At 47.9% G+C, this 27,050-nt stretch overlaps 1 protein-coding gene across 2 annotated transcripts in view; it reads left to right on the plus strand.

Annotated features, from left to right (window-relative positions):
- LOC136628983 (zinc finger protein 585A-like) overlaps nt 1–26,181 on the plus strand; it is a 211,254-nt gene extending 185,073 nt beyond the window's left edge. Inside the window, exons 1-5 of one of the 2 annotated variants that reach the window (XM_066605067.1) lie at nt 3,978–4,084; nt 20,175–20,278; nt 20,471–20,650; nt 20,733–20,856; nt 24,186–26,181. In XM_066605067.1, coding sequence (XP_066461164.1) covers nt 20,201–20,278; nt 20,471–20,650; nt 20,733–20,856; nt 24,186–26,005 — 2,202 coding nt within the window. In that variant the 5' untranslated portion in view covers nt 3,978–4,084; nt 20,175–20,200 and the 3' untranslated portion in view covers nt 26,006–26,181. Of the gene's footprint in view, nt 1–3,977; nt 4,085–20,174; nt 20,279–20,470; nt 20,651–20,732; nt 20,857–24,185 lie in introns of those variants that run through there. The other variant, XM_066605068.1, reaches the window with a different exon arrangement.
- The last annotated feature ends 869 nt before the right edge of the window (nt 26,182–27,050 follow it).

The following is a 27,050-nucleotide window of genomic DNA, read 5'->3' on the forward strand; positions in this document are numbered from 1 at the left end:
AAAATTATTAACCAGAACCGAGGCTGCCCAGCCAAGTTTCGCAAAATAGGGGGGATTTGGTTGGACGCCCACTCCGCTTTCTCAATGGAGTGAGCCTCGAGGCCCATTTTGCATATCTCTCCCCCCCCCCCCTCCCATCCCCCGACCAACCATAATCCTCCCTTTCCTCTCCCCTTCCTTTTTACTTACTTATATGTTTACTTAACAGCGCCTCCCAAGGGTTTTTGCATATCTTGTGGCCAGAGTATATTAAGGAGTAAACTCAAATCCGTAGCCTCCTAGCCCGAGGACAGGACCACCAGATGTGGAGCATATCTCCCGAAACTAAAGATCCACGGAAACAGTGGGGAGAGCGTCCGGGTATTGCATGGGCTACTCGATCTGGGGTTATACTTTAAGCAATACTTTACATGAAGTTTCTAGCATTAATATATTTCTGGTGCTACTGTTAGTAGACTCCCATATCTGAATCCAATCTCCCTCAGAGAGAGTTTCGCCGAGGTCCTTTACCCAGCGCACTATGTATGGTAATTGTGTACTATAGGGGGAATGCACCAGTCCCAAGTAAATCTGCAAAACGAGGCCTGCTGCGGGTGGGTATTTATAGCAATATCTCTCAAATGGAGTTGAGGTCAGTGGAGAGCTCGTGTTCTTAAGGAGAGAGGATATAACATGTTTAGCTGCAGGTATCGGAATAAGTCTGAAGGCGGTAAGTTAAAGGGGTTGTCCCGCGCCGAAACGGGTTTTTTTTTTTTGCATAGTCCCCCCGTTCAGCGCAGGACAAACCCAAGGGATGTGTTAAAAAAAAAAAAAAAAAAATTCATCCACATCCACAATGCACATACAGTACAGGAGCGTGTACATTACACACATACAGCTCTGCTACATCCACAATACACATACAGTACAGGAGCGTGCACATTACACACATACAGCTCTGCTACATCCACAATACACATACAGTACAGGAGCGTGTACATTACACACATACAGCTCTGCTACATCCACAATACACATACAGTACAAGAGCGTGTACATTACACACATACAGCTCTGCTACATCCACAATACACATACAGTACAGGAGCGTGTACATTACACACATACAGCTTTGCTACATCCACAATACACATACAGTACAGGGGCGTGTACATTACACACATACAGCTCTGCTACATCCGCAATACACATACAGTACAGGAGCGTGCACATTACACACATACAGCTCTGCTACATCCACAATACACATACAGTACAGGAGCGTGTACATTACACACATACAGCTCTGCTACATCCACAATACACATACAGTACAGGAGCGTGTACATTACACAAATACAGCTCTGCTACATCCACAATACACATACAGTACAGGAGCGTGTACATTACACACATACAGCTCTGCTACATCCACAATACACATACAGTACAGGAGCGTGTACATTACACACATACAGCTCTGCTCCATCCACAATACACATACAGTACAGGAGCGTGTACATTACACAAATACAGCTCTGCTACATCCACAATACGCATACAGTACAGGAGCGTGTACATTACACACATACAGCTCTGCTACATCCACAATACACATACAGTACAGGAGCGTGTACATTACACACATACAGCTCTGCTACATCCACAATACACATACAGTACAGGAGCGTGTACATTACACACATACAGCTCTACTACATCCACAATACACATACAGTACAGGAGCGTGTACATTACACACATACAGCTCTGCTACATCCACTATACACATACAGTACAGGAGCGTGTACATTACACACATACAGCTCTGCTACATCCACAATACATATATAGTACAGGAGCGTGTACATTACACACATACAGCTCTGCTACATCCACAATACACATACAGTACAGGAGCGTGTACATTACACACATGCAGCTCTGCTACATCCACAATACACATACAGTACCGGAGCGTGTACATTACACACATACAGCTCTGCTACAACCACAATACACATACAGTACAGGAGCGTGTACATTACACACATACAGCTCTGCTACATCCACAATACACATACAGTACAGGAGCATGTACATTACACACATACAGCTCTACTACATCCACAATACACACACAGTACAGGAGCGTGTACATTACACACATACAGCTCTGCTACATCCACAATACACATACAGTACAGGAGCGTGTACATTACACACATACAGCTCTGCTACATCCACAATACACATACAGTACAGGAGCGTGTACATTACACACATACAGCTCTGCTACATCCACAATACACATACAGTACAGGAGCGTGTACATTACACAAATACAGCTCTGCTACATCCACAATACACATACAGTACAGGAGCGTGTACATTACACACATACAGCTCTGCTACATCCACAATACACATACAGTACAGGAGCGTGTACATTACACACATACAGCTCTGCTACATCCACAATACACATACAGTACAGGAGCGTGTACATTACACACATGCAGCTCTGCTACATCCACAATACACATACAGCACAGGAGCGTGTACATTACACACATACAGCTCTGCTACATCCACAATACACATACAGTACAGGAGCGTGTACATTACACACATACAGCTCTGCTACATCCACAATACACATACAGTACAGGAGCGTGTACATTACACACATACAGCTCTGCTACATCCACAATACACATACAGTACAGGAGCGTGTACATTACACACATACAGCTCTGCTACAACCACAATACACATATAGTACAGGAGCGTGTACATTACACACATACAGCTCTGCTACATCCACAATACACATACAGTACAGGAGCATGTACATTACACACATACAGCTCTACTACATCCACAATACACACACAGTACAGGAGCGTGTACATTACACACATACAGCTCTGCTACATCCACAATACACATACAGTACAGGAGCGTGTACATTACACACATACAGCTCTGCTACATCCACAGTACACATACAGTACAGGAGCGTGTACATTACACACATACAGCTCTGCTACATCCACTATACACATACAGTACAGCATGTACATTACACACATACAGCTCTGCTACATCCACAATACACATACAGTACAGGAGCATGTACATTACACACATACAGCTCTGCTACATCCACAATACACATACAGTACAGGAGCGTGTACATTACACACATACAGCTCTGCTACATCCACAATACACATAGAGTACAGGAGCGTGTACATTACACACATGCAGCTCTGCTACATCCACAATACACATACAGCACAGGAGCGTGTACATTACACACATACAGCTCTGCTACATCCACAATACACATACAGTACAGGAGCGTGTACATTACACACATACAGCTCTGCTACATCCACAATACACATACAGTACAGGAGCGTGTACATTACACACATACAGCTCTGCTACATCCACAATACACATACAGTATAGGAGCGTGTACATTACACACATACAGCTCTGCTACATCCACAATACACATACAGTACAGGAGCGTGTACATTACACACATACAGCTCTGCTACATCCACAATACACATACAGTACAGGAGCGTGTACATTACACACATACAGCTCTGCTACATCCACAATACACATACAGTACAGGAGCGTATACATTACACACATACAGCTCTGCTACATCCACAATACACATACAGTACAGGAGCGTGTACATTACACACATACAGCTCTGCTACATCCACAATACACATACAGTACAGGAGCGTGTACATTACACACATACAGCTCTGCTACATCCACAATACTAAGCGGTTAAACTTTTTAGAATGACTCATAGTCACGGGATGTTGGAGAGTAACATAATCCAGATGTTGTACGGAGTGTGTGAGTACGTGGTCAGCTATATAACCATGACTTCATGCTGCGCAGAAGGGGATATGTTATACAGTCACAGAGTAGTATATAAGGAGGGGGTATCCAGGGGAACCTTGGGTCTTCACCGGGGGTCTAGCAGAGGTGCTGACGGTGTATTCCGGGATCCTCCTACCAATCGTACCTGGCGATCCCCCAATTGGGAGTGATGCTACAATATCCGGTGATGTATTGATGCTTAGCTTTGTCACCCATGTGATCTGTATGATTTACATGTTAATTAACAGGGTTTTTTTAAATCCTTTTTTTATTGGTATTTTCAGGTTTAACCCCTGAGTGGCGGCTTTCTTCCCCCCCCCCCCCCCCCTGTCAGACCCACCAGATCGTCTAATCATGTAATTTCAACTCATTTTGCAGTCACATTCCAAGAGCCATAACTTTTTCATTCCCCACTGACGGCCATATAAGGGCTTGTTTCTTGCAGGACGAGTTGTTTTTATTGATGGCCTCATTTTTGGGTGTATATCATGTATTGCATAACTTTTGTAAAAAAATTTGTAGGGAGATTGGGGGGAAAAAAAGAAATTCTGTTATTTGTGTTTTGGATTTCCTTTTTATGGCGTTCAGCGTGCAGAATAAATAGTGTGATGACGTTATTCTGAGTCACATGACTCCGGCGATAACGAGTTTATACAGTTTTTTATGTTTTGCTATTTTTGTACATTTAAAACATTTTTTTTCTTAAAGCTTTGCTTTTGCATCGCCGCATTCCAAGAGCCGGAGTAATGTTATTTCCCATTGCCAGGCCTCTAGATGGCCGTGTTTTCTGCAGGATGAACTCTGGTCTTCATTAGAGATGAGCGAACGTACTCGTCCGAGTATTAGGGTGTTCGAGATGCTCGTTACTCGAGTCAATTACATTTCCTTCTCTGAGAGATTTGCACGCTTTTCTGGCCAATAGAAGCACAGGGAAGGCATTACAACTTCCCCCTTCGACGTTCAAGCCCTATACCACCCCCCTGCAGTGAGTGGCTGGTGAGATCAGGTGTCACCCGAGTATATAAATCAGCCCCTCCCGCGGCTCGCCACAGATGCATTCTGACAGAGATCAGGGAAAGTGCTGCTGATGCCGGGGCTGCTATAGGGAGAGTGTTAGGAGTGATTTTAGGCTTCAAGAACCCCAACGGTCCTTCTTAGGGGCACATCTGACCGTGTGCAGTACTGTTGAGGCTGCTTTTAGCAGTGTTGCACTTTTTTTTTTCTTTGTATATCGGGCGTGCAGAGCATTGCGTCCGCAGTCATTGTACAGAGTATAGGGCCAGTACTGGTGAGTAAGGGAAAGAGATATTCAGGCTATATAGGCAGTCGGCTTTTTCAAACCAATTTGGGAAAAATACTATATTTGGGCTGCCTGTGACCGTCTTCAGTGTACTGCGTGTCTGCTGGGGGTAGTAGTCCTAATTAATACGCAACTAAGTGTTACAGCAGGCTTGCGCAAAAGTGTTTCCTGGCTCTGCGTTGCCCGTTACATCACCGCCGTCATCCCGTCCACAGGGAAACAGTATACATATATACGCTGCCTACAGTATCTGTCTGCTGTCTCAGCTCAGCCTTTCAAAAAATAGAAGCAAAATACTTAAGGCCTACTAGTGGCGTTTGGCCACTTGACTGCTTCAGCGCTGTGAATTCCACTAGCTGAGTCATACGCACCTACGTCTCACTACAGGCGTGCGCTAAATTGTTTCCTGGCTCTGCGTTGCCCGTTACATCACCGCCGTTATCCCGTCTAGAGGGAAACAGTATACATATATACGCTGCCTACAGTATCTGTCTGCTGTCTCAGCTCAGCCTTTCAATGGCTTCAATGGCAAAATTCTTTCCTGGCTCTGCTGTGCGTTCCGTAAGCGAAGTCAGCCTCCAACCACAGGCCAATAAGCGGCACATTTAATTACAGCGTTCTGTTTCTGCACTACTGGTAATACACCATGCTGAGGGGTAGGGGTAGGCCTAGAGGACGTGGACGCGAGCGAGGACGCGGAGGCCCAAGTCAGGGTGTGGGCACAGGCCGAGCTCCTGATCCAGGTGTATCGCAGCCGACTGCTGCGGGATTAGGAGAGAGGCACGTTTCTGGCGTCCCCAGATTCATCTCACGATTAATGGGTCCACACGGTAGACCTTTATTAGAAAATGAGCAGTGTGAGCAGGTCCTGTCGTGGATGGCAGAAAGTGCATCCAGCAACCTATCGACCACCCAGAGTTCTACGCCGTCCACTGCTGCAACTCTGAATCCTCTGGCTGCTGCTCCTCCTTCCTCCCAGCCTCCTCACTCCATTACAATGACACATTCTGAGGAGCAGGCAGACTCCCAGGAACTGTTCTCGGGCCCCTGCCCAGAATGGGCAGCAATGGTTCCTATCCCACCGGAGGAGTTTGTCGTGACCGATGCCCAACCTTTGGAAAGTTCCCGGGGTCCGGGGGATGAGGCTGGGGACTTCCGGCAACTGTCTCAAGACCTTTCAGTGGGTGAGGAGGACGATGACGATGAGACACAGTTGTCTATCACTCAGGTAGTAGTAATTGCAGTAAGTCAGAGGGAGGAGCGCACAGAGGATTCGGAGGAAGAGCAGCAGGACGATGAGGTGACTGACCCCACCTGGTTTGCTAAGCCTACTGAGGACAGGTCTTCAGAGGGGGAGGCAAGTGCGGCAGCAGGGCAGGTTGCAAGAGGCAGTGCGGTGTCCAGGGGTAGAGGCAGGGCCAGACCGAATAATCCACCAACTGTTTCCCAAAGCGCCCCCTCGCGCCATGCCACCCTGCAGAGGCCGAGGTGCTCAACGGTCTGGCAGTTTTTCACTGAGAGTGCAGACGACCACCGAACAGTGGTGTGCAACCTATGTCGCGCCAAGATCAGCCGGGGAGCCACCACCAACAGCCTCACCACCACCAGCATGCGCAGACATATGATGGCCAAGCACCCCACAAGGTGGGACGAAGGCCGTTCACCGCCTCCGGTTTGCACCGCTGCCTCTCCCCCTGTGCCCCAACCTGCCACTGAGATCCAACCCCCCTCTCAGGACACAGGCACAACCGTCTCCCGGCCTGCACCCACACCCTCACCTCCGCTGCACATAGCCAAATTGATCAGCCTGGAAATGCTGTCGTATAGGCTTGTGGAAACGGAGGCTTCCAAAAACATGATGGCGGCGGCGGCCCCGCGCTATTCGGTTCCCAGTCGCCACTACTATTCCCGATGTGCCGTCCCAGCCCTGCACGACCACGTCTCCCGCAACATTGTACGCACCCTCACCAACGCGGTTACTGCCAAGGTCCACTTAACAACGGACACGTGGACAAGCACAGGTGGGCAGGGCCACTATATCTCCCTGACGGCACATTGGGTGAATTTAGTGGAGGCTGGGACAGAGTCAGAGCCTGGGACCGCTCACGTCCTACCCACACCCGGAATAGCGGGTCCCAGCTCAGTGCTAGTATCTGCGACGGTGTATGCTTCCTCCACTAAACCACCCTCCTCCTCCTCCTCCTCCTCTGTCTCGCAATCAAGATGTGTCAGCAGCAGCACGTCGCCAGCAGTCGGTGTTGCGCGTCGTGGCAGCACAGCGGTGGGCAAGCGTCAGCAGGCCGTGCTGAAACTACTCAGCTTAGGAGAGAAGAGGCACACGGCCCACGAACTGCTGCAGGGTCTGACAGAGCAGACCGACCGCTGGCTTTCGCCGCTGAGCCTCCAACCGGGCATGGTCGTGTGTGACAACGGCCGTAACCTGGTGGCGGCTCTGCAGCTCGGCAGCCTCACGCACGTGCCATGCCTGGCCCATGTCTTTAATTTGGTGGTTCAGCGCTTTCTGAAAAGCTACCCACACTTGTCATACCTGCTCGGAAAGGTGCGCCGGGTCAGCGCACATTTCCGCAACTCCAAGACGGACGCTGCCACCCTGCGGACCTTGCAATATCGGTTTCATCTGCCAGTGCACCGACTGCTGTGCGACATGCCCACACAGTGGAACTCTACGCTCCACATGTTGGCCAGGCTCTATGAGCAGCGTAGAGCTATAGTGGAATACCAACTCCAATATGGGCGGCGCAGTGGGAGTCAGCCTCCTCAATTCTTTACAGAAGAGTGGGCCTGGTTGGCAGACATCTGCCAGGTCCTTGGAAACTTTGAGGAGTCTACCCAGATGATGAGCGGGGATGCTGCAATCATTAGCGTCACCATTCCTCTACTATGCCTCTTGAGAAGTTCCCTGCAAAGCATAAAGGCAGATGCTTTGCGCTCGGAAACGGAGGCGGGGGAAGACAGTATGTCGCTGGATATTCAGAGCACCCTCATGTCTATATCTCAGCGCATTGAGGAGGAGGAGGAGCATGAGGAGGAGGGGGAAGAGACAGCTTGGCCCACTGCTGAGGGTACCCATGCTGCTTGCCTGTCATCCTTTCAGCGTGTATGGCCTGAGGAGGAGGAGGAGGAGGAGGATCCTGAAAGTGATCTTCCTAGTGAGGACAGCCATGTGTTGCGTACAGTTACCCTGACACACATGGCGGATTTCATGTTAGGATGCCTTTCTCGTGACCCTCGCGTTACACGCATTCTGGCCACTACGGATTACTGGGTGTACACACTGCTCGACCCACGGTATAAGGAGAACCTTTCCACTCTCATACCCGAAGAGGAAAGGGGTTCGAGAGTGATGCTATACCACAGAACCCTGGTGGACAAGTTGATGGTAAAATTCCCATCGGACAGCGCTAGTGGCAGAAGGCGCAGTTCCAGGGGCCAGGTAGCAGGGGAGGCGTGGAGATCAGGCAGCATGTACAGCGCAGGCAGGGGAACACTCTCTAAGGCCTTTGACAGCTTTCTGGCTCCCCAGCAAGACTGTGTCACCGCTCCCCAGTCAAGGCTAAGTCGGCGGGAGCACTGTAAAAGGATGGTGAGGGAGTACGTAGCCGATCGCACGACCGTCCTCCGTGACGCCTCTGCCCCCTACAACTACTGGTTGTCGAAGCTGGACACGTGGCCTGAACTCGCGCTGTATGCCCTGGAGGTGCTTGCTTGTCCTGCGGCTAGCGTCTCGTCAGAGAGGGTGTTTAGTGCGGCTGGGGGAATCATCATGGATAAGCGTTGCTGCTTGTCAACCGACAGTGCCGACAGGCTAACACTCATCAAGATGAACAAAGCCTGGATTTCCCCAGACTTCTCTTCTCCACCAGCGGACAGCAGCGATACCTAAGCAATACGTAGGCTGCACCTGCGGATGGAAGCATTGTTCTCTATCACCATCAAAAACGGGGACCTTTTAGCTTCATCAATCTGTGTATAATATTCCTCCTCCTCCTCCTCCTGCTCCTCCTCCTGAAACCTCACGTAATCACGCCGAACGGGCAATTTTTCTTAGGCCCACAAGGCTCAGTCATATAACTTTTGTAAACAATGTTTATACGTTTCAATGCTCATTAAAGCGTTGAAACTTTCACCTCAACCAATTTTTATTTTAACTGGGCTGCCTCCAGGCCTAGTTACCAATTAAGCCACATTAACCAAAGCGATTAATGGATTTCACCTGCCCTCTCGGTTGGGCATGGGCAATTTTTCTGAGGTACATTAGTACTGTTGGTACACCAATTTTTTTGGGCCCTCGCCTACAGTGTAATCCTAGTAATTTTTAGCCCACCTGCATTAAACCTGACATTACCTCAGCTGTGCTGGGCACTGCCATGGGATATATTTATGTACCGCCGGTGGGTTCCTGGGAGCCACCCATGCTGTCGGTCCACACGGAGTTGTAACTGCATGTGTCCACTTCTAAAGAACCCCAGTCTGACTGGGGCATGCAGTGTGGGCCGAAGCCCACCTGCATTAAACCTGACGTTAGCTTTGCTGTCCAGGGCACTGCAATGGGATATATTTATGTACCGCCGGTGGGTTCCAGGGAGCCACCCATGCTGTCGGTCCACAGGGAGTTGTAAATGCATCTGTTTCCACTTCTAAAGAACCCCAGTCTGACTGGGGCATGCAGTGTGGGCCGAAGCCCACCTGCATTAAACAACTGACGTTACCTCAGCTGTGCTGGGCACTGCAATGGGATATATTTATGTACCACCGGTGGGTTCCAGGGAGCCACCCATGCTGTCGGTCCACACGGAGTTGTAACTGCATGTGTCCACTTCTAAAGAACCCCAGTCTGACTGGGGCATGCAGTGTGGGCAGAAGCCCACCTGCATTTAATCAGACGTTAGCTCTGCTGTCCAGGGCACTGCAATGGGATACATTTATGTACAGCCGGTGGGTTCCAGGGAGCCACCCATGCTGTGGGTGCACACAGAATTCCCATTGTGGAGTTGTACCTGCCTGTGACTATTTATAAAAAAAACCCGGTCTGACTGGGGCATGCAGACACCTTGACAGAATGAATAGTGTGTGGCACATAGGTTCCCCATTGCTATGCCCACGTGTGCAGCTCCTGATGGCGGTGGCACAGGATTATATTTCTCATTGCTTCTGTACAGCATTGTGGGCTATTGCCCCGCCCCTTTTAAAGAGGGTCGCTGCCTAGCCGTGCCAACCCTCTGCAGTGTGTGCCTGCGGTTCCTCCCCATGGCAGACGCACTTATAAATAGACATGAGTGTGGCATGGCATGAGGGCAGCTGAAGGCTGCGCAGGGACACTTTGGTGTGTGCTGTGGACACTGGATCGTGCGGGGGAGGGGGGGAGGGTTGGGCAGCATGTAACCCAGGAGAAGTGGCAGCGGAGTGTCATGCAGGCAGTGATTGTGCTTTGTTGGAGGTAGTGTGGTGCTTAGCTAAGGTATGCATTGCTAATGAGGGTTTTTCAGAAGTAAAAATTGTTGGGAGGGGGGGGGGGCACTCTTGCCGGTATTGTGGCTTAATAGTGGAACTTGTGAACTTGAGATGCAGCCCAACATGTAGCCCCTCGCCTGCCCTATCCGTTGCTGTGTCGTTCCTATCACTTTCTTGAATTGCCCAGATTTTCACAAATGGAAACCTTAGCGAGCATCGGCGAAATACAAAAATGCTCGGGTCGCCCATTGACTTCAATGGGGTTCGTTACTCGAAACGAACCCTCGAGCATCGCGAAAATTTCGTCTCGAGTAACGAGCACCTGAGCATTTTGGTGCTCGCTCATCTCAAGTACTTATTATTTATCCCCCACCAAGCTGGGTGCTCATCATTTTACCGGCCTCAGAAGGCTGAGTCAACCTTGAGCTGACTACCTGAACCACACAGGGTTTGAACTTGTAACCTTCAGGTCGTAGGCGAGAGCTTACACTCTGCTCCATACGAGGCTATTATACTTCCCTGTTTTCGGTCATATCTCGGCAGGAGAGCATCCAATTGTGAATTTGGGCGTGGCACATTCTTTGTCCTGATTTTACATATGATTTGAGCCCACGCACGGATGGGTTGACATCCATATTTCCCCAGATATGCAGTTCTGGGTGCTCTGAGCCTTGGACCTCAATGCCTGTAGATGAGTTTTGTTCGGCTGGTCAGCCCGATTCTGAAAATATAATTCTTATCTGGCTAAGACCTTCATTCGCCCAAATATCATTTATTAAATGATTTCCTTCTGATGTGAACTTGGGCACCAGGATGTCTGCCTGAACCATCCAAGGTGCCAATCCATGCCAGCGGGGGCCTATTTAGCATCTCCTTGTCAGTAGCTGGTGGGACAAAGGGCTTCCTGTCCTCCTGTACATCGAAGGCTTGCCAGATACAAAGGAGAAGAAGGGGAGATTAGAACACTGAATTCACTCAGCTTTCCCAGGGCCTGATAAATGACAACCATAACATGGAAGCTGAGATAGGCCCAAGGCCTGACACACACAATGTCTGACAGCCTGAAGTCTCTACACCACACTGTGCTACTTATCCAGGAAACTGCCATCCAGAACTCATTATGGTCAACGGGGTCTGTCCAGTACCTTATCCTCTGTATAAGAATAGTAAGTCCTAGAGGCTGAAGGACCTGATCCCTCTGACCACCAGGATGTAGACTCCTCTGTATAAGAATAGTAAGTCCTAGTGGCTGAAGGACCTGATCCCTCTGACCACCAGGATGTAGACTCCTCTGCATAAGAATAGTAAGTCCGTGCGGCTGAAGGACCAGATCCCTCTGACCACCAGGATGTAGAATCCTCTGTATAAGAATAGTAAGACCTAGCGGCTGAAGGACCAGATCCCTCAGACCACCAGGATGTAGACTCCTCTGCATAAGAATAGTAAGTCCGTGCGGCTGAAGGACCAGATCCCTCTGACCACCAGGATGTAGACTCATCTGTATAAGAATAGTAAGTCCTAGCAGCTGAAGGACCAGATCCCTCTGACCAGCAGGATGTAGACTCCTCCGTATAAGAATAGTAAGTCCTACTGGCTGAAGGAACAGATACCTCTGCATACCTGGGTGTAGAAAATGCAATCCTTTGCAGGGCAGGGTGAGGCTGGAGGGCGCCCCCTGCAGGTTTATTTTGGTGGCCATTTGTATGACCTTCAGGATGTTTTCCATCTGTCATCAGGAATGTATTAGCGGTTCCTCACTAGTGATATTTGTTATCTCCGTGACGGCAGCGTGTAACGGGTTTCGCTATAGAAGCGGTCGGCCTACTTTCTGCTACAGATTGGGCCAGATGGGATAGGGCGGTGTAAACTTTACTGAGGTTTGTGTGGATTATTGGATGCCGCGATCCGGACGCTGGTAAACGTTTAGGTCGTGGAGTCAGTAAGTAATTAGTACAGAGAAATAATTAGATGGGAATGGGCTCATCTTCTCACGCCTTTTTTGGAAGAGCCACTGGCATGGCTTGATAGGCATTCTGCCAGGACAGCCCCGGGGCGTTACAGAGGGCCCCCGGCTGCCATGACACCTGCACGGCTCCCTGCGATCTCATCCCATTTAAATGGCGCTATCAGAATTGACAGCTTATCGGAGTTGGTATCAGCCGCAGTAAACAGCCGGCGCTCGCGCTGTATGGAGGGAGATCGCCGCGCGTTCATACATATCCCGACGCTGCAGGACGTACATGTACTACCTATAGCACTAAGGGGTTAAAGGATTCCAGCAAATGTTTTTATAAAATTCCTTATTAAATGAATTCCTAATAAAGTATTTCTAAGGTTCTCCCACATTAAAGGAGTTGTCCCGAGGCAGCAAGTGGGTCTATACACTTCTGTATGGCCATAATAATGCACTTTGTAATGTACATTGTGCATTAATTATGAGCCATACAGAAGTTATAAAAAGTTTTTTACTTACCTGCTCCGTTGCTAGCGTCCTCGTCTCCATGGTGCCGACTAATTTTCGCCCTCCGATGGCCAAATTAGCCGCGCTTGCGCAGTCCGGGTCTTCAGCAGTCTTCTATGGAGCCGCTCGTGCCAGAGAGCGGCTCCGTGTAGCTCCGCCCCGTCACGTGCCGATTCCAGCCAATCAGGAGGCTGGAATCGGCAGTGGACCGCACAGAAGAGCTGCGGTCCACGAAGACGGAGGATCCCGGCGGCCATCTTCAGCAGGTGAGTATGAAGACGCCGGACCGCCGGGATTCAGGTAAGCGCTGTGCGGGTGGTTTTTTTAACCCCTGCATCGGGGTTGTCTCGCGCCGAACGGGGGGGGGGGTTAAAAAAAAAAAAACCCGTTTCGGCGCGGGACATCTCCTTTAAATGCTGCTATTAAAAATCCTACTTGTCCCTCACAATACCGGCGCTCATCCAGCTTTATTAGCAGATATAATAGCAATTGTCGTTGGGCGGTGGGGAGGAGAAATGGCTGCAGGAAGGGGTTAACGGGAGGCTGTCCGGAGGATTCTGCTGCCCGATGTCACACATACATCCCAACACGCATTTACATTGCAGACATCTATATTGTGCGCTAAAACACTGCAGCGCTTCAGAGGAAACCCCGTAAAAAGCAGCTGAACTTGGAGATGTTGGTTTTTGTGGTTTTTACATTGGTTCATATTGTTTCCATTCAGGTCCCTACAGGACTGATTCATCAAAGATGGAGGAGGACACAAACAAGATGGCGGAGAGTGTATTCAACCTCACCCTAGAGATACTCCTCCAGCTGACTGGGGAGGTGAGAGATTCTGATGATGTCACATTACATCATTCTTATCTATGGTAATAACGGATGATGTCACTGGAGAGGGGAGAGATTCTGATGATGTCACATTACATCATTCTTATCTATGGTAATAACAGATGATGTCACTGGAGAGGGGAGAGATTCTGATGATGTCATATGTCATTCTTATCTATGGTAATGACTGAAGATGTCACTGGAGAGGTAATGGACTTTGGAAATGTCTGTAGTGATATTTATTAATGTCTCCCCATACACAGGATTACACAGTAGTGAAGAAGACCTCTAGTAATGGCTGTCGGGCCCCTGTGTGTGATGGATGGGGAAGACCCCTGAGCCCAATTATGGCTCCCCCACCTCACCCCCTGATACATGAGGACATCAATGTACAGAAGATTCTAGAACTCGCCAACAAGATGATTGAGCTGCTGACTGGAGAGGTGACGCTGCAGGGAATGCTGGGACATTATACAGTAACAGCACTGGAGGCTTCTGGGTAATGACTGTATATTGTGTTGTCAGGTTCCTATAAGGTGTCAGGATGTCGCTGTCTATTTCTCCATGGAGGAGTGGGAGTATTTAGAAGGACACAAGGATCTGTACAAGGAGGCCATGATGGAGACCCGCCAGCCGCTCCCATCACCAGGTAATGGATGTATTTAGGATCATAGCTGTGGAGGGGTGATGTGGGGCATGTGCCCCTGGTGCTTGTAGGCAGGAAGTGGGGTGTGAGCCAGGCAGGACACTGTACTAGTTGGATTAGTAGAGCCATTCACTACACAGTTGTTGATTAAAGTCAGTATAATCAGAAGGCCTACATATCACCAGCACACATTTAGGCCCCCGGCACACGGGCGGATATTCCGCAGCAGGATTTCCCGCAGAATTTACGCCTTTGGAAGCTGCCATAAGATTGTTTTAGAAAACGCAATCCTATGCAGACGGCCGCCATTTGTCCGCACGAAATCACGTGTGGAAAACAAATCGTGGTATGCTCTATTTCTGTGCTGGTCTCTGAGAGCCCCGCACAGAAATGTCACTCCCCGGTTGGCGGCTCCGCTCCGCCATGTGCCTGCTGGCCGGCAGCCAGCATATCAAAGAGCCGGAGCCGTGCTGGTCCCTGCAGAGGCTCGGGTCGGGTCCCTCTGCGACAATTCTTGCAGCAGGATCCGACCCAGTTGTCTGCAGGCGACCTTATTAATTGCTGATATGTAAGCATCCCGGTCCTACAGTGACACTAGTCAGCGACTATATGATGGATGACTGATATATCAAACAGAATGTGTCTACAGAAGATCTCGGCTCCACCAGCCCTACTGCTACAGTAGGCGGCGGTGCAGGGCTGGAGAGGTGCCTTGGCCCATGCTGCCCCTGTCCCCCCAACTATTCCCACCAGCTCCTCCGCTTTGCATTTAATCCCTGCAGGACCGGAGGAGGAGGGATCTGGCATCACCGGTAAGAGCTGCTAGGTTGTATCTACAGAGTGGATATCCAGCTTGGTGGGACTTGTAAAATATCATTGTCTGCCTTTATTGTTCTCTTAGTTCCATATTAGTAATTTGTAGAACCCCTCTAAATTGGTGAAGGGGTCACCAGTACGGCTATGGCTACATGGAGACTCTGGCCACAATACTCTTCTCATTGGAGTGTAATGGCGGTCAGTACGGTTGGATCGCAGTTTGCTGTGACCCTACAATTACATGAAGCCCGGCTAGTTTGGACTTTTTGTGATTGTTGGGGCGGGGGGAAAACTACAAGCCACAATGCATTCCCCTTCACAGAAGTAGTGGATGAAAGTTGTGCCGTTGATATCACCTATCTGGGTGTCAGGAAAGCCTTTGTACAGTTTCACATTAACCCCTTAGTGACGAAGCTTGTTTGCGCCTTAGTGACGGAGCCAAATTTTGAAAATCTGACATGCGTTGTTCAACATAGCATAACTCCGTAAAGGTTTTGCATATCCCAGTGTTTCTGACATTGTTTTTTCGCCACATGTTGTACTTCATTTAGCTGGTAAAAATAGACTGATAGTATTTATGTATATTTATTAAAAGTACCAAAATTGTGAAAATTGTGAAAAAAATGTTCATTTTTTTTCACATTTTCAGCTATAATATCTCAAATATGTCCAAACATACTGTATAAAGTTTTGATGGGATATATAGTTCCCCCTGTTTACTTTATTCTGGACGCACGTTTAAAAAACTTGTGTTTTTTTAGGAGCTGTACAAACTTAACATTACTTTTCAGCATTTTGAAGAACGCTTTGTTTTCCTACACCAAGCTAAGATTGCAAAGGCTCATAGGTGTCAGAATGATTGATACCCCCACAAATGACCCCAATTTAAAAACTACACCCCTTATTGTATCAACTGAGGGGTGTCATGAGTATTTTGACCCCACAGGTTTTTTTTCAGGAATTCAAATTTAAAGACCTATTTTTTTTCTATAGCGCACAGGAAAATGAGGATTGACACCCCAAAATGGATCCCCCTGTTTGTCCAGTGTTCAGAGACATGCCCATTGTGGCCCTAATCTTATGTCTGGATGCACAACGGGGCCCAAAATGAAAGGAGTAATCGGTGACTTTCAGAACAGACATTTTGCTTGAAGGCGTTTTAGGTCCCATTGCCCACTTGTAGTGCCCTTGAGCGGCCAAAACCATAGAGAACCCCCACAAACGACCCCATTTTGAAAACTAGACCCCTTAACGAATTCATCTAGGGGTGTACTGTGTATTTTGACCCCACAGTGTTTGAATGAATCTAAGCAAAGCAGAAGGAAAAAAATTACGATTTTCATTTTTTTGTCAATTTTGTCAATTTAAAAACAGTTTTTTTTGTACAGTGTACATAGGAATGAAGACATTCACCCCAAAATCGATCCCCCTGTTTGTCCCGTGTTAAAAAACATTCCCGCTGTGGCCCTAATCTACTTACAGGAAACATGGCAAGGCCTGTAATGGAGGGAACACCGTTGGATTTCAGGGCACAACTGAATAAATTCCAGGCCCCATTGCCCACTTGTACGAAATAAAAATTACCACGTTAAAAAAATTCCCCCCTCCCCCCCCAACACCCCCCCCCCCCCCCCCCCGCCCTTTTCGGCGTTCCCCAAATCGTAGATAAAAGTAATAATATGAACTGTGTGGTATTTCCGAAGACAGGGGTAATTACAGAGGCTGGTTGGGATGGGTACATCGGGCAATAAAACCGGGTATCCCCCCTCCTCTCATGCTTTTTGGGGGCTATTTTCAACAAGGTCACTGCTCCAGGCTCTCGGCGACCGTTGGTTGCTGGGAGTAAGGAGATTTTACATTTCCTGGGCTCCCCGACTCCTGCGCATGTGTCCGGTGTTTTGCCGGTGGTCGCATGTGCAGAATCCGGGAAAGTTCACGGAGAAAGATCGCGTCGACTTGCAAATACGGAGGCCCCCCTAAAAGGTTTCATCTCCTCTCAACGATCACATCAGGCAGGGGAGATGAAGCTTCACCTTTTTTTACTTTTAAGTGATCGCCATTATCCATTGGATAACGGCGAACCCGTGATCAGGAACCGCTCACCGCTGCTCTCCGTGAAATCTCCAGGCTCTCGGCTAAACTTTAAATGATCACATGCTGGGTGACATCCCTCTGTTCCTGGCTACACATGGCAGCCAGGAGCAGAGGGATTTTGAATTTACGCCCTGTTGCGGGAAGGGGTTGAAGCCTTATGCTGAGGCGTATCTGTAGGATCTGATAATTTGGGGTCTGTAGGGTCCCACATTATAAAAGGACCCTCAGAACACTCCTTACCCCGCCCCCTCTGCTGTCACTGGAGAGTTGGGGTGGAGTCCTGTATTCCTGGTGGAAAATCATAATTCCCCGTTTTCGGTCATATCTCGGCAGGAGAGCCTTTCGATTGTGAATTTGGGCCTGGCACATTCTTAGTCCTAATTTTACATATGGTTTGAGCCCACGCACGGATGGGTTGACATCCATATTTCCCCAGATATGCAGTTCTGGGTGCTCTGAGCCTTGGACCTCAATGCCTGTAGATGAGTTTTGATCGGCTGGTCAGCCCGATTCTCAAAATCTAATTCATATCTGGCTAAGACCTTCATTCGCCCAAATATCATTTATTAAATGATTTCCTTCTGATGTAAAATTGGGCACCAGGATGTCTGCCTGAACCATCCAAGGTGCCAATCCATGCCAGCAGGGGCCTATTTAGCATCTCCTTGTCAGTAGCCGGTGGGACAAAGGGCTTCCTGTCCTCCTGTAGATCGAAGGCTTGCCAGATGCAAAGGAGAGGAATAAGAGATTAGAACACTGAATTCATCCAGCTTTCCCAGGGCCTGATAAATGACAACCATAACATGGAAGCTGAGATAGGCCCAAGGCCTGACACACACAATGCCTGACAGCCTGAAGTCTCTACACCACATTGTGCTACTTATCCAGGTAACTGCCATCCAGAACTCATTATGGTCAACGGGGTCTGTCCAGTACCTTATCCTCTGTATAAGAATAGTAAATCCTAGTGGCTGAAGGACCAGATCCCTCTGACCACCAGGATGTAGTCTCCTCTGTATAAGACTAGTAAGTCCTAGCGGTTGAAGGACTAGTTCCCTCTGACCACCAGGATGTAGACTCCTCTGTAGAAGAATAGTAAGTCCAAGCGGCTGAAGGACCAGATCCCTCTGACCACCAGGATGTAGACTCCTCTGTATAAGCATAGTAAGTCCTAGTGGCTGAAGGACTAGATCCCTCTCACCACCAGGTTGTAGACTCCTCTGTATAAGAATAGTAAGTCCTAGTGACTGAAGGACCAGATCCCTCTGACCAGAAGGATGTAGAATCCTCTACATAAGAATAGTAAGTCCGTGCTGCTGAAGCAACAGATCCTTCTGACCACCAGGATGTAGACTCCTCTATGTAAGAACAGTAACTCTTAGTAGATGGAGCAGATTCTTCTGACCACCAGGTTGTTGACTCCTCTGTCTAAGAATAATTAGTCCTAGCGGCTGAAGGACCAGATTCCTCTGACCACCAGGATATAGACTCCTCTGTGTAAGAATAGTAAGTCCTAGTGGCTGAAGGACCAGATCCCTTTGACAAACAGGATGTAGACTCCTTTGTAGAAGAATAGTAAGTCCTAGTAGATGAAGGACCAGATGCCTCTGATCACCAGGATGTAGAAGATGCAATCCTTTGCAGGGCAGGGTGAGGCTGGAGGGCGCCCCCTGCAGGTTTATTTTGGTGGCCATTTGTATGACCTTCAGGATGTTTTCCATCTGTCATCAGGAATGTATTAGCCGTTCCTCGCTAGTGATATTTGTTATCTCTGTGACGGCAGCGTGTAACGGGTTTTGCTATAGAAGCGGTCGGCCTACTTTCTGCTACAGATTGGGCCCAGACGGGATAGGGCGGTGTAAACTTTACTGAGTTTGTGTGGATTATTGGATGCCGCGATCCGGACGCTGGTAAACGTTTAGGTGGTGGAGTCAGTAAGTAATTAGTACAGAGAAGTAATTAGATGGGAATGGGCTCATCTTCTCACTCCTTTTCTGGAGGAGCCACGGGCATGGCTTGATAGGCATTCTGCCAGGACAGCCCCGGGGCGTCACAGAGGGCCCCCGGCTGCCATGACACCTGCACGGCTCCCTGCGATCTCATCGCATTTAAATGGCGCTATCAGAATTGACAGCTTATCGGAGTTGGTATCAGCCGCAGTAAACAGCCGGCGCTCGCGCTGTATGGAGGGAGATCGCCACGCTTCATACATACCCCGACGCTGCAGGACGTACATGTACTACCTATAGCACTAAGGGGTTAAAGGATTCCAGCAAATGTTTTTATAAAATGTCCTATTAAATGAATTCCTAATAAAGTATTTCTAAGGTTCTCCCACATTAGATGCTGCTATTAAAAATCCTACTTGTCCCTCACAATACCGGCGCTCATCCAGCTTTATCAGCAGATATAATAGCAATTGTCGTTGGGCGGTGGGGATGAGAAATGGCTGCAGGAAGGGGTTAACGGGAGGCTGTCCGGAGGATTCTGCTGCCCGATGTCACACATACATCCCAACACGCATGTACATTGCAGACATCTATATTGTGCGCTAAAACACTGCAGCGCTTCAGAGAAAACCCCGTAAAAAGCAGCTGAACTTGGAGATGTTGGTTTTTGTGGTTTTTACATCGGTTCATATTCTTTCCATTCAGGTCCCTACAGGACTGATTCATCAAAGATGGAGAAGGACAGAAACAAGATGGCGGAGAGTGTATTCAACCTCACCCTAGAGATACTCCTCCAGCTGACTGGGGAGGTGAGAGATTCTGATGATGTCACATTGCATCATTCGTATCTATGGTAATAGATGATGTCACTGGAGAGGGGAAAGATTCTGGTGATGTCATATGTCATTCTTATCTATGGTAATGACTGATGATGTCACTGGGGAGGTGATGGACTGTGGAAATGTCTGTAGTGATATTTATAAATGTCTCCCCATACACAGGATTACACAGTAGTGAAGAAGACCTTTAGTAATGGCTGTCGGGCCCCTGTGTGTGATGGATGGGGAAGACCCCTGAGCCCAATCATGGGGCCCCCATGTCACCCCCTGATACATGAGGACATCAATGTACAGGAGAGTCTAGAACTCGCCAACAAGATGATTGAGCTGCTGACTGGAGAGGTGATGCTGCAGGGAATGCTGGGACATTATACAGTAACAGCACTGGAGGCTTCTGGGTGATGACTGTATATTGTGTTGTCAGGTTCCTATAAGGTGTCAGGATGTGGCTGTCTATTTCTCCATGGAGGAGTGGGAGTATTTAGAAGGACACAAGAATCTGTACAAGGAGGCCATGATGGAGACCCGCCAGCCGCTCCCATCACCAGGTAATGGATGTATTTAGGATCATAGCTGTGGAGGGGTGATGTGGGGCATGTGCCCCTGGTGCTTGTAGGGAGGAAGTGGGGTGTGAGCCAGGCAGGACACTGTGCTAGTTGGATTAGTAGAGCCATTCACTACACAGTTGATTAAAGTCAGTATAATCAGAAGGCCTACATATCACCAATACACATTTAGGCCCCCGACACACGGGCGGATATTCCGCAGCAGGATTTCCCACAGAATTTACGCCTGTGGAAGCTGCCATAGGATTGTGTTAGAAAACGCAATCCTATGCAGACGGCCGCCATTTGTCCGCGCGAAATCACGTGTGGAAAACAAATTGCGGTATGCTCTATTTCTGTGCGGGGCTCTGAGAACCCCGCACAGAAATGTCACTCCCCGGCTGGCGGCTCCGCTCCGGCATATGCCTGCTGGCCGGCAGCCGGCACATCAAAGAGCCGGAGCCGCGCTGGTCCCTGCAGGGGCTCGGGTCGGGTCCCTCTGCGACAATTCTCGCAGCAGGATCTGACCCGGTCGTCTGCAGGCGGCCTTATTAATTGCTGATATGTAAGCATCCCGGTCCTACAGGGACACTAGTCAGCGACTATATGGCGGATGACTGATATATCAAACAGAATGTGTCTACAGAAGATCTCGGCTCCACCAGCCCTACTGCTACAGTAGCCGCTGGCGGTGCAGGGCTGGAGAGGTGCCTTGGCCCATGCTGCCCCTGTCCCCCCAACTATCCCCACCCATTGCCCACTTGTACGAAATAAAAATTGACACGTTAAAAAAATTCCCCCCCCCCCCTTCCCCTCCGCGCCCTTTTCGGCGTTCCCCAAATCTTAGATAAAAGTAATAATATGAACTGTGTGGTATTTCCGAAGACAGGGGTAATTACAGAGGCTGGTTGGGATGGGTACATCGGGCAATAAAACCGGGTATCCCCCCCTCCTCTCATGCTTTTTGGGGGCTATTTTGTGACCTCAGCCGCGCGGATGGGGTGTAAAACGTGGCGCTCTTTGGGTCTTTATAAGCTTGCCAAGGTGCAGCGGTCTCACACAGAAGGCGCTCAACAAGCTGCTCCAGGAACTGCAGGAAGGCGAACGTTCCCGGGGCTTCTTGTAAATTGCGTATTACAGGTAGCGGTCTGAATAACGCCGGGCTCATGCGGCCATATGTGGAATCCGCTTGCGGGGGCCTGCAGCGGATCTCAGCTGTGAGCCCGGCTGTGACCCTGTGTACGACCGCCTAATGTACTGCACATAATTGCCTACTCACACAGGCGGTCGTGTGCAGTACTTTTTTTTTTGTTTGTATATCCTGCACCGTCACTTAGCGATGACGCGGGTACCCGCAGCCCGTATACAATGTAGTTGCATATGGGCTGCGGGTATATCCGCGACCATGGAGCACAATGGGCTCTGTGTTGCTGATCTCCGCAGTAAAATAGAACCTGCTGCGTTCTCTTTTCTGCCAGTGGATTACGTAATTCCGACCCGCTAATGTGAGCGGAATTGTGTAATCCAATGCGATTGATCTGCGTATTATCACGGATCAGACACATGCGGAATCCATAATTCCTATCCGGTCATGTGAGACCGGCCTAAAGTAGATCGCTACCTTTTTATCACGTGACCGGCGACCGCTCAACAAGGTCACTGCTCCAGGCTCTCGGCGACCGTTGGTTGCTGGGAGTAAGGAGATTTTACATTTCCCGGGCTCCCCGACTCCTGCGCATGTGTCCAGTGTTTTGCCGGTGGTCGCTAGTGCAGAATCCGGGAAAGTTCACGGAGAAAGATCGCGTCGGGGTGCAAATACGGAGCCCCCGCTAAAAAGTTTCCTCTCCTCTCACCGATCACATCAGGGAGGGGAGATGAAGCTTTACCTTTTTTTACTTTTACGTGATCGCCATTATCCATTGGAAAATGGCGAACCCGTGATCAGGAACCGCTCACTGCGGCTCTCCGTGAAATCTCCAGGCTCTCGGCTAAATTTTGTAGCCAGGATCAGGGAGATTTTGAATTTCCCGGCCAATCTTTGACTTTTGCGAATGCGTCCGGCTTTTTGGCGACGGGCGCGTGTGCAAAAGCTAGGGTAACGTCCGCGGATAAATCCAGGGGCCTTACGTACGTCATTTCATCCTCCCTCACGGATATGATCTGTGGGGGGAGATGAAACGTAAGCTTTTTACACTTTTTTTAAACTTTAAATGATCACATGCCGGTTGACATCCCTCTGCTCCTGGCTACACATGGCAGCCAGGAGCAGAGGGATTTTGAATTTCCCGGGGCTCGAGCCCCTCTGTGCACGCGCACGATGATTGATATCGGGCGCTCATGCACAGAGGGGGATTTCGGGTCCCAGAATACCAGGGACATCGCGGAGGACCCGAGGTGAGTATTTTTGGATCCATGACGGGAGGTGAAACTGGAACTTTTTTTTACTTTTTTTTTTTTTTACTGGATAGCGGCGATCACGAACCTGGGGACCGCTCACATCTCCTGGTTCCCCGCTACCTTCAGGAGCCGGTAGCCAGGAGATTTTGAATTCAGGGCAGCTGAATATCTAACTTTTTTACCACTTTTGTTTACTTTATTGCGATCGGCGCTATCTATTGGATAGCACCGATCGCAATACCGGGGGGGACTGCCCACAGCCCAGGATGACAGCTCCATGCTGTCGGCTACCTGCGGGCACTGACAGCATGAAGCTGTCACGTCCTCAGCCAAGTGGGCATTAATCCTAAGAGGACGTATATTTCTACGTCCTCTAGGATTTAAAGCCCACTTAGTGAGGACGTAGAATGCCGATGGGGCCGTCACTAAGGGGTTAAGATGAATCTCTGAGCTCTTATTGGCTGCAGTCCCTGTGATGTCCCATAAACTGGGCAGGACTGCAGCTGTAAATTGTCAGTCATTGATGCCTCCAACCTACCATCTGGGTTAGGGGCCATTTTATTCATCTTTGATTCGCTATTTATCTTTTATTTCTCCTAGCAGCTATTAGGCAGGCAGGGGAATGTATTTATTGTAAGGATTCTATGGAGCACAAAGAGTCTTAGAGGCTGTACTGATGGGCAATGAAGTTATTTATCGCATATCTAATAGACCATTATCAATTGCTCAGTGAGAGTCTAGGACTCGTGTTTACATGGACAGACAGTTGTTTGTAATGGCTCTTTTCAGTGATTATTCTAGCCACTGTGTAAAAGCACCCTTAGATGATGATTACCTTTTTCTCCATGACTTGTTATTTGCATAGAAATGTTATAAAATATCAGGATCATTTTAAGATCTATAATATGAAAAAAAATCAACTTTATTCTTGGCAGATGACGGTACCGGGAGCTCAGAGGGACGTCTGATATCTGCAGATTGTAAAGCAGAGGATTGTGGTATCACACAAGATACATATGAAGAACCTGCCATTATCCCAGATATCTCCTCAGCCCTTCACAGCAAAGATCCATCATCTGATCCTCTTATACAGGCCCCATCTTCTGATCCATCACACACTGATAAGCAGAATAAATGTCACAGAAGGAGAAAACATCAAAGGGCTGACAGAAAGGAGAAGCCATATTCATGTTCAGAGTGTGGGAAATGTTTTACTCGCAAATCATATCTTGTTCAGAGAATTCACACAGGGGAGAAGCCGTTTTCTTGTTCAGATTGTGGGAAATGTTTTGTAGTGAAATCAGTCTTTGTTACACATCAGAGAATTCACACAGGAGAGAAGCCATTTTCTTGTTCAGATTGTGGGAAATGTTTTGCAGTGAAATCACTTCTTGTTGATCATCAGAGAATTCACACAGGAGAGAAGCCATTTTCTTGTTCAGAATGTGGGAAATGTTTTACATGGAAATCACTCCTTGTTAAACATCAGAGAATTCACACAGGAGAGAAGCCATTTTCTTGTTCAGATTGTGGGAAATGTTTTGCACAGAAATCAGACCTTGTTACACATCAGAGAATTCACACAGGAAAGAAGCCATTTTCTTGTTCAGATTGTGGGAAATGTTTTACTCGCAAATCATATCTTGTTTCACATCAGAGAATTCACACAGGAGAAAAGCCATTTTCTTGTTCAGAATGTGGGAAATGTTTTGCAGTGAAATCACATCTTATTAGACATTACAACAGTCACACAGCGGTGAAGCCGTTTTCTTGTTCAGATTGTGGGAAATGTTTTGCAGTGAAATCACTTCTTGTTGATCATCAGAGAATTCACACAGGAGAGAAGCCATTTTCTTGTTCAGAATGTGGGAAATGTTTTACATGGAAATCACTCCTTGTTAAACATCAGAGAATTCACACAGGAGAGAAGCCATTTTCTTGTTCAGATTGTGGGAAATGTTTTGCACAGAAATCAGACCTTGTTACACATCAGAGAATTCACACAGGAAAGAAGCCATTTTCTTGTTCAGATTGTGGGAAATGTTTTACTCGCAAATCATATCTTGTTTCACATCAGAGAATTCACACAGGAGAGAAGCCGCTTTCTTGTTCAGATTGTGGGAAATGTTTTGCAGTGAAATCACTCCTTGTTACACATCAGAGAATTCACACAGGAGAGAAGCCATTTTGTTGTTCAGATTGTGGGAAATGTTTTACATGGAAATCACTCCTTGTTAAACATCAGAGAATTCACACAGGAGAGAAGCCATTTTCTTGTTCAGATTGTGGGAAATGTTTTGCAGTGAAATCACTCCTTGTTACACATCAGAGAATTCACACAGGAGAGAAGCCATTTTGTTGTTCAGATTGTGGGAAATGTTTTACTCGCAAATCATATCTTGTTACACATCAGAGAATTCACACAGGGGAGAAGCCGTTTTCTTGTTCAGAATGTGGGAAATGTTTTACTCGCAAATCATATCTTGTTTCACATCAGAGAATTCACACAGGAGAGAAGCCGCTTTCTTGTTCAGATTGTGGGAAATGTTTTACTCGCAAATCATATCTTGTTACACATCAGAGAATTCACACAGGGGAGAAGCCGTTTTCTTGTTCAGAATGTGGGAAATGTTTTACTTGCAAATCCCATTTACTGCAACATCAAAAGGTTCACACCGGAGAGAACTACAAAAAAGGTATAAAAAGTAAAGTGACATGTCATACACAAGAAAAGAGAAGCAATTCAGAGCAGTAAGTGATGAATAAGAAATGTATGTAATTACCGATAAACATCCGTTATCCGGAAACAAATATAATCCAGATAACCCGCCTTTATATCAGCCGTGTACATAGAATATTTCACACTGATACATATAACTGCGTCTCTAAACTTGTTTCTAACTGTTCATAAAAGTTTACTTGTATAACTTACATGTTTGTGTTTGGGCCGATCTTTCTTCTTCCTTTAGATGATGTTTCCACCACTGAGCCCAGCAAGGGCGTCTCCCCTCCATCTCATCACTATAGGGTCATATACTAGGAAGAGTCGCACACAGTAATATACAGCTGTGATCACATGGGAAAGGTTCTACAACTTCAGTGTAACATATCAGACTTTATTTATACAGGACTATACAACTTGGGGCGCACAGCCCAATAAAACAAACCCCCTACATGTTTCACACTCAGATGAGCTCTGAACACACCAGATTTCAGGAGAGCCAAGAGTTTTATACAGAAGTGACAACTTGGGAAATCTGCTGCGACATAATAGTCCATATCAGGGTGCAAACATTTACAGATCAGGTAGATACTGCCAACAGGAATACATAAGATCTTACTTAGACTTCAGGCCAAACAGAACCCGGGCGCACATCTCCGTAATCCAGTAAGACTCACGTAGGAAAGGTTTTCTGTGCCAATCACCTCACTGAGAGGGAGGATTAACCCTTAGAAGACATATTGTATGGTTTTGGATGAAATGTTGTGATGTCATTCAGGTAATATGGGTTCTTTGTACATTATAGCCATTTCCTTCCCGGGGAGGGGATTGGCACAGGAAACTATTGGTACATGAGTTTCCTGGATTATGGAGTTGTGTGCCCGGGTTCCGTTAGGCGTGAATTCTAAGTCTGATCTTCTGTATTTGTTCTGACAATATCTGCTCGATCTCAGATTTACATTTTCACTTTCTGTGGTGACTGAATGTAAATGTTCGCTCCCTGATATGGACTATTGTGCCGGACCGGATCTTCCAAGTTACCACTTATGTATAAACCTCTTGGCTCACCTGACATCTG

This window comes from Eleutherodactylus coqui, chromosome 5 (assembly GCF_035609145.1).
Source record: "Eleutherodactylus coqui strain aEleCoq1 chromosome 5, aEleCoq1.hap1, whole genome shotgun sequence".
In the NCBI taxonomy this organism is placed as follows: Eukaryota; Metazoa; Chordata; class Amphibia; order Anura; family Eleutherodactylidae; genus Eleutherodactylus; species Eleutherodactylus coqui.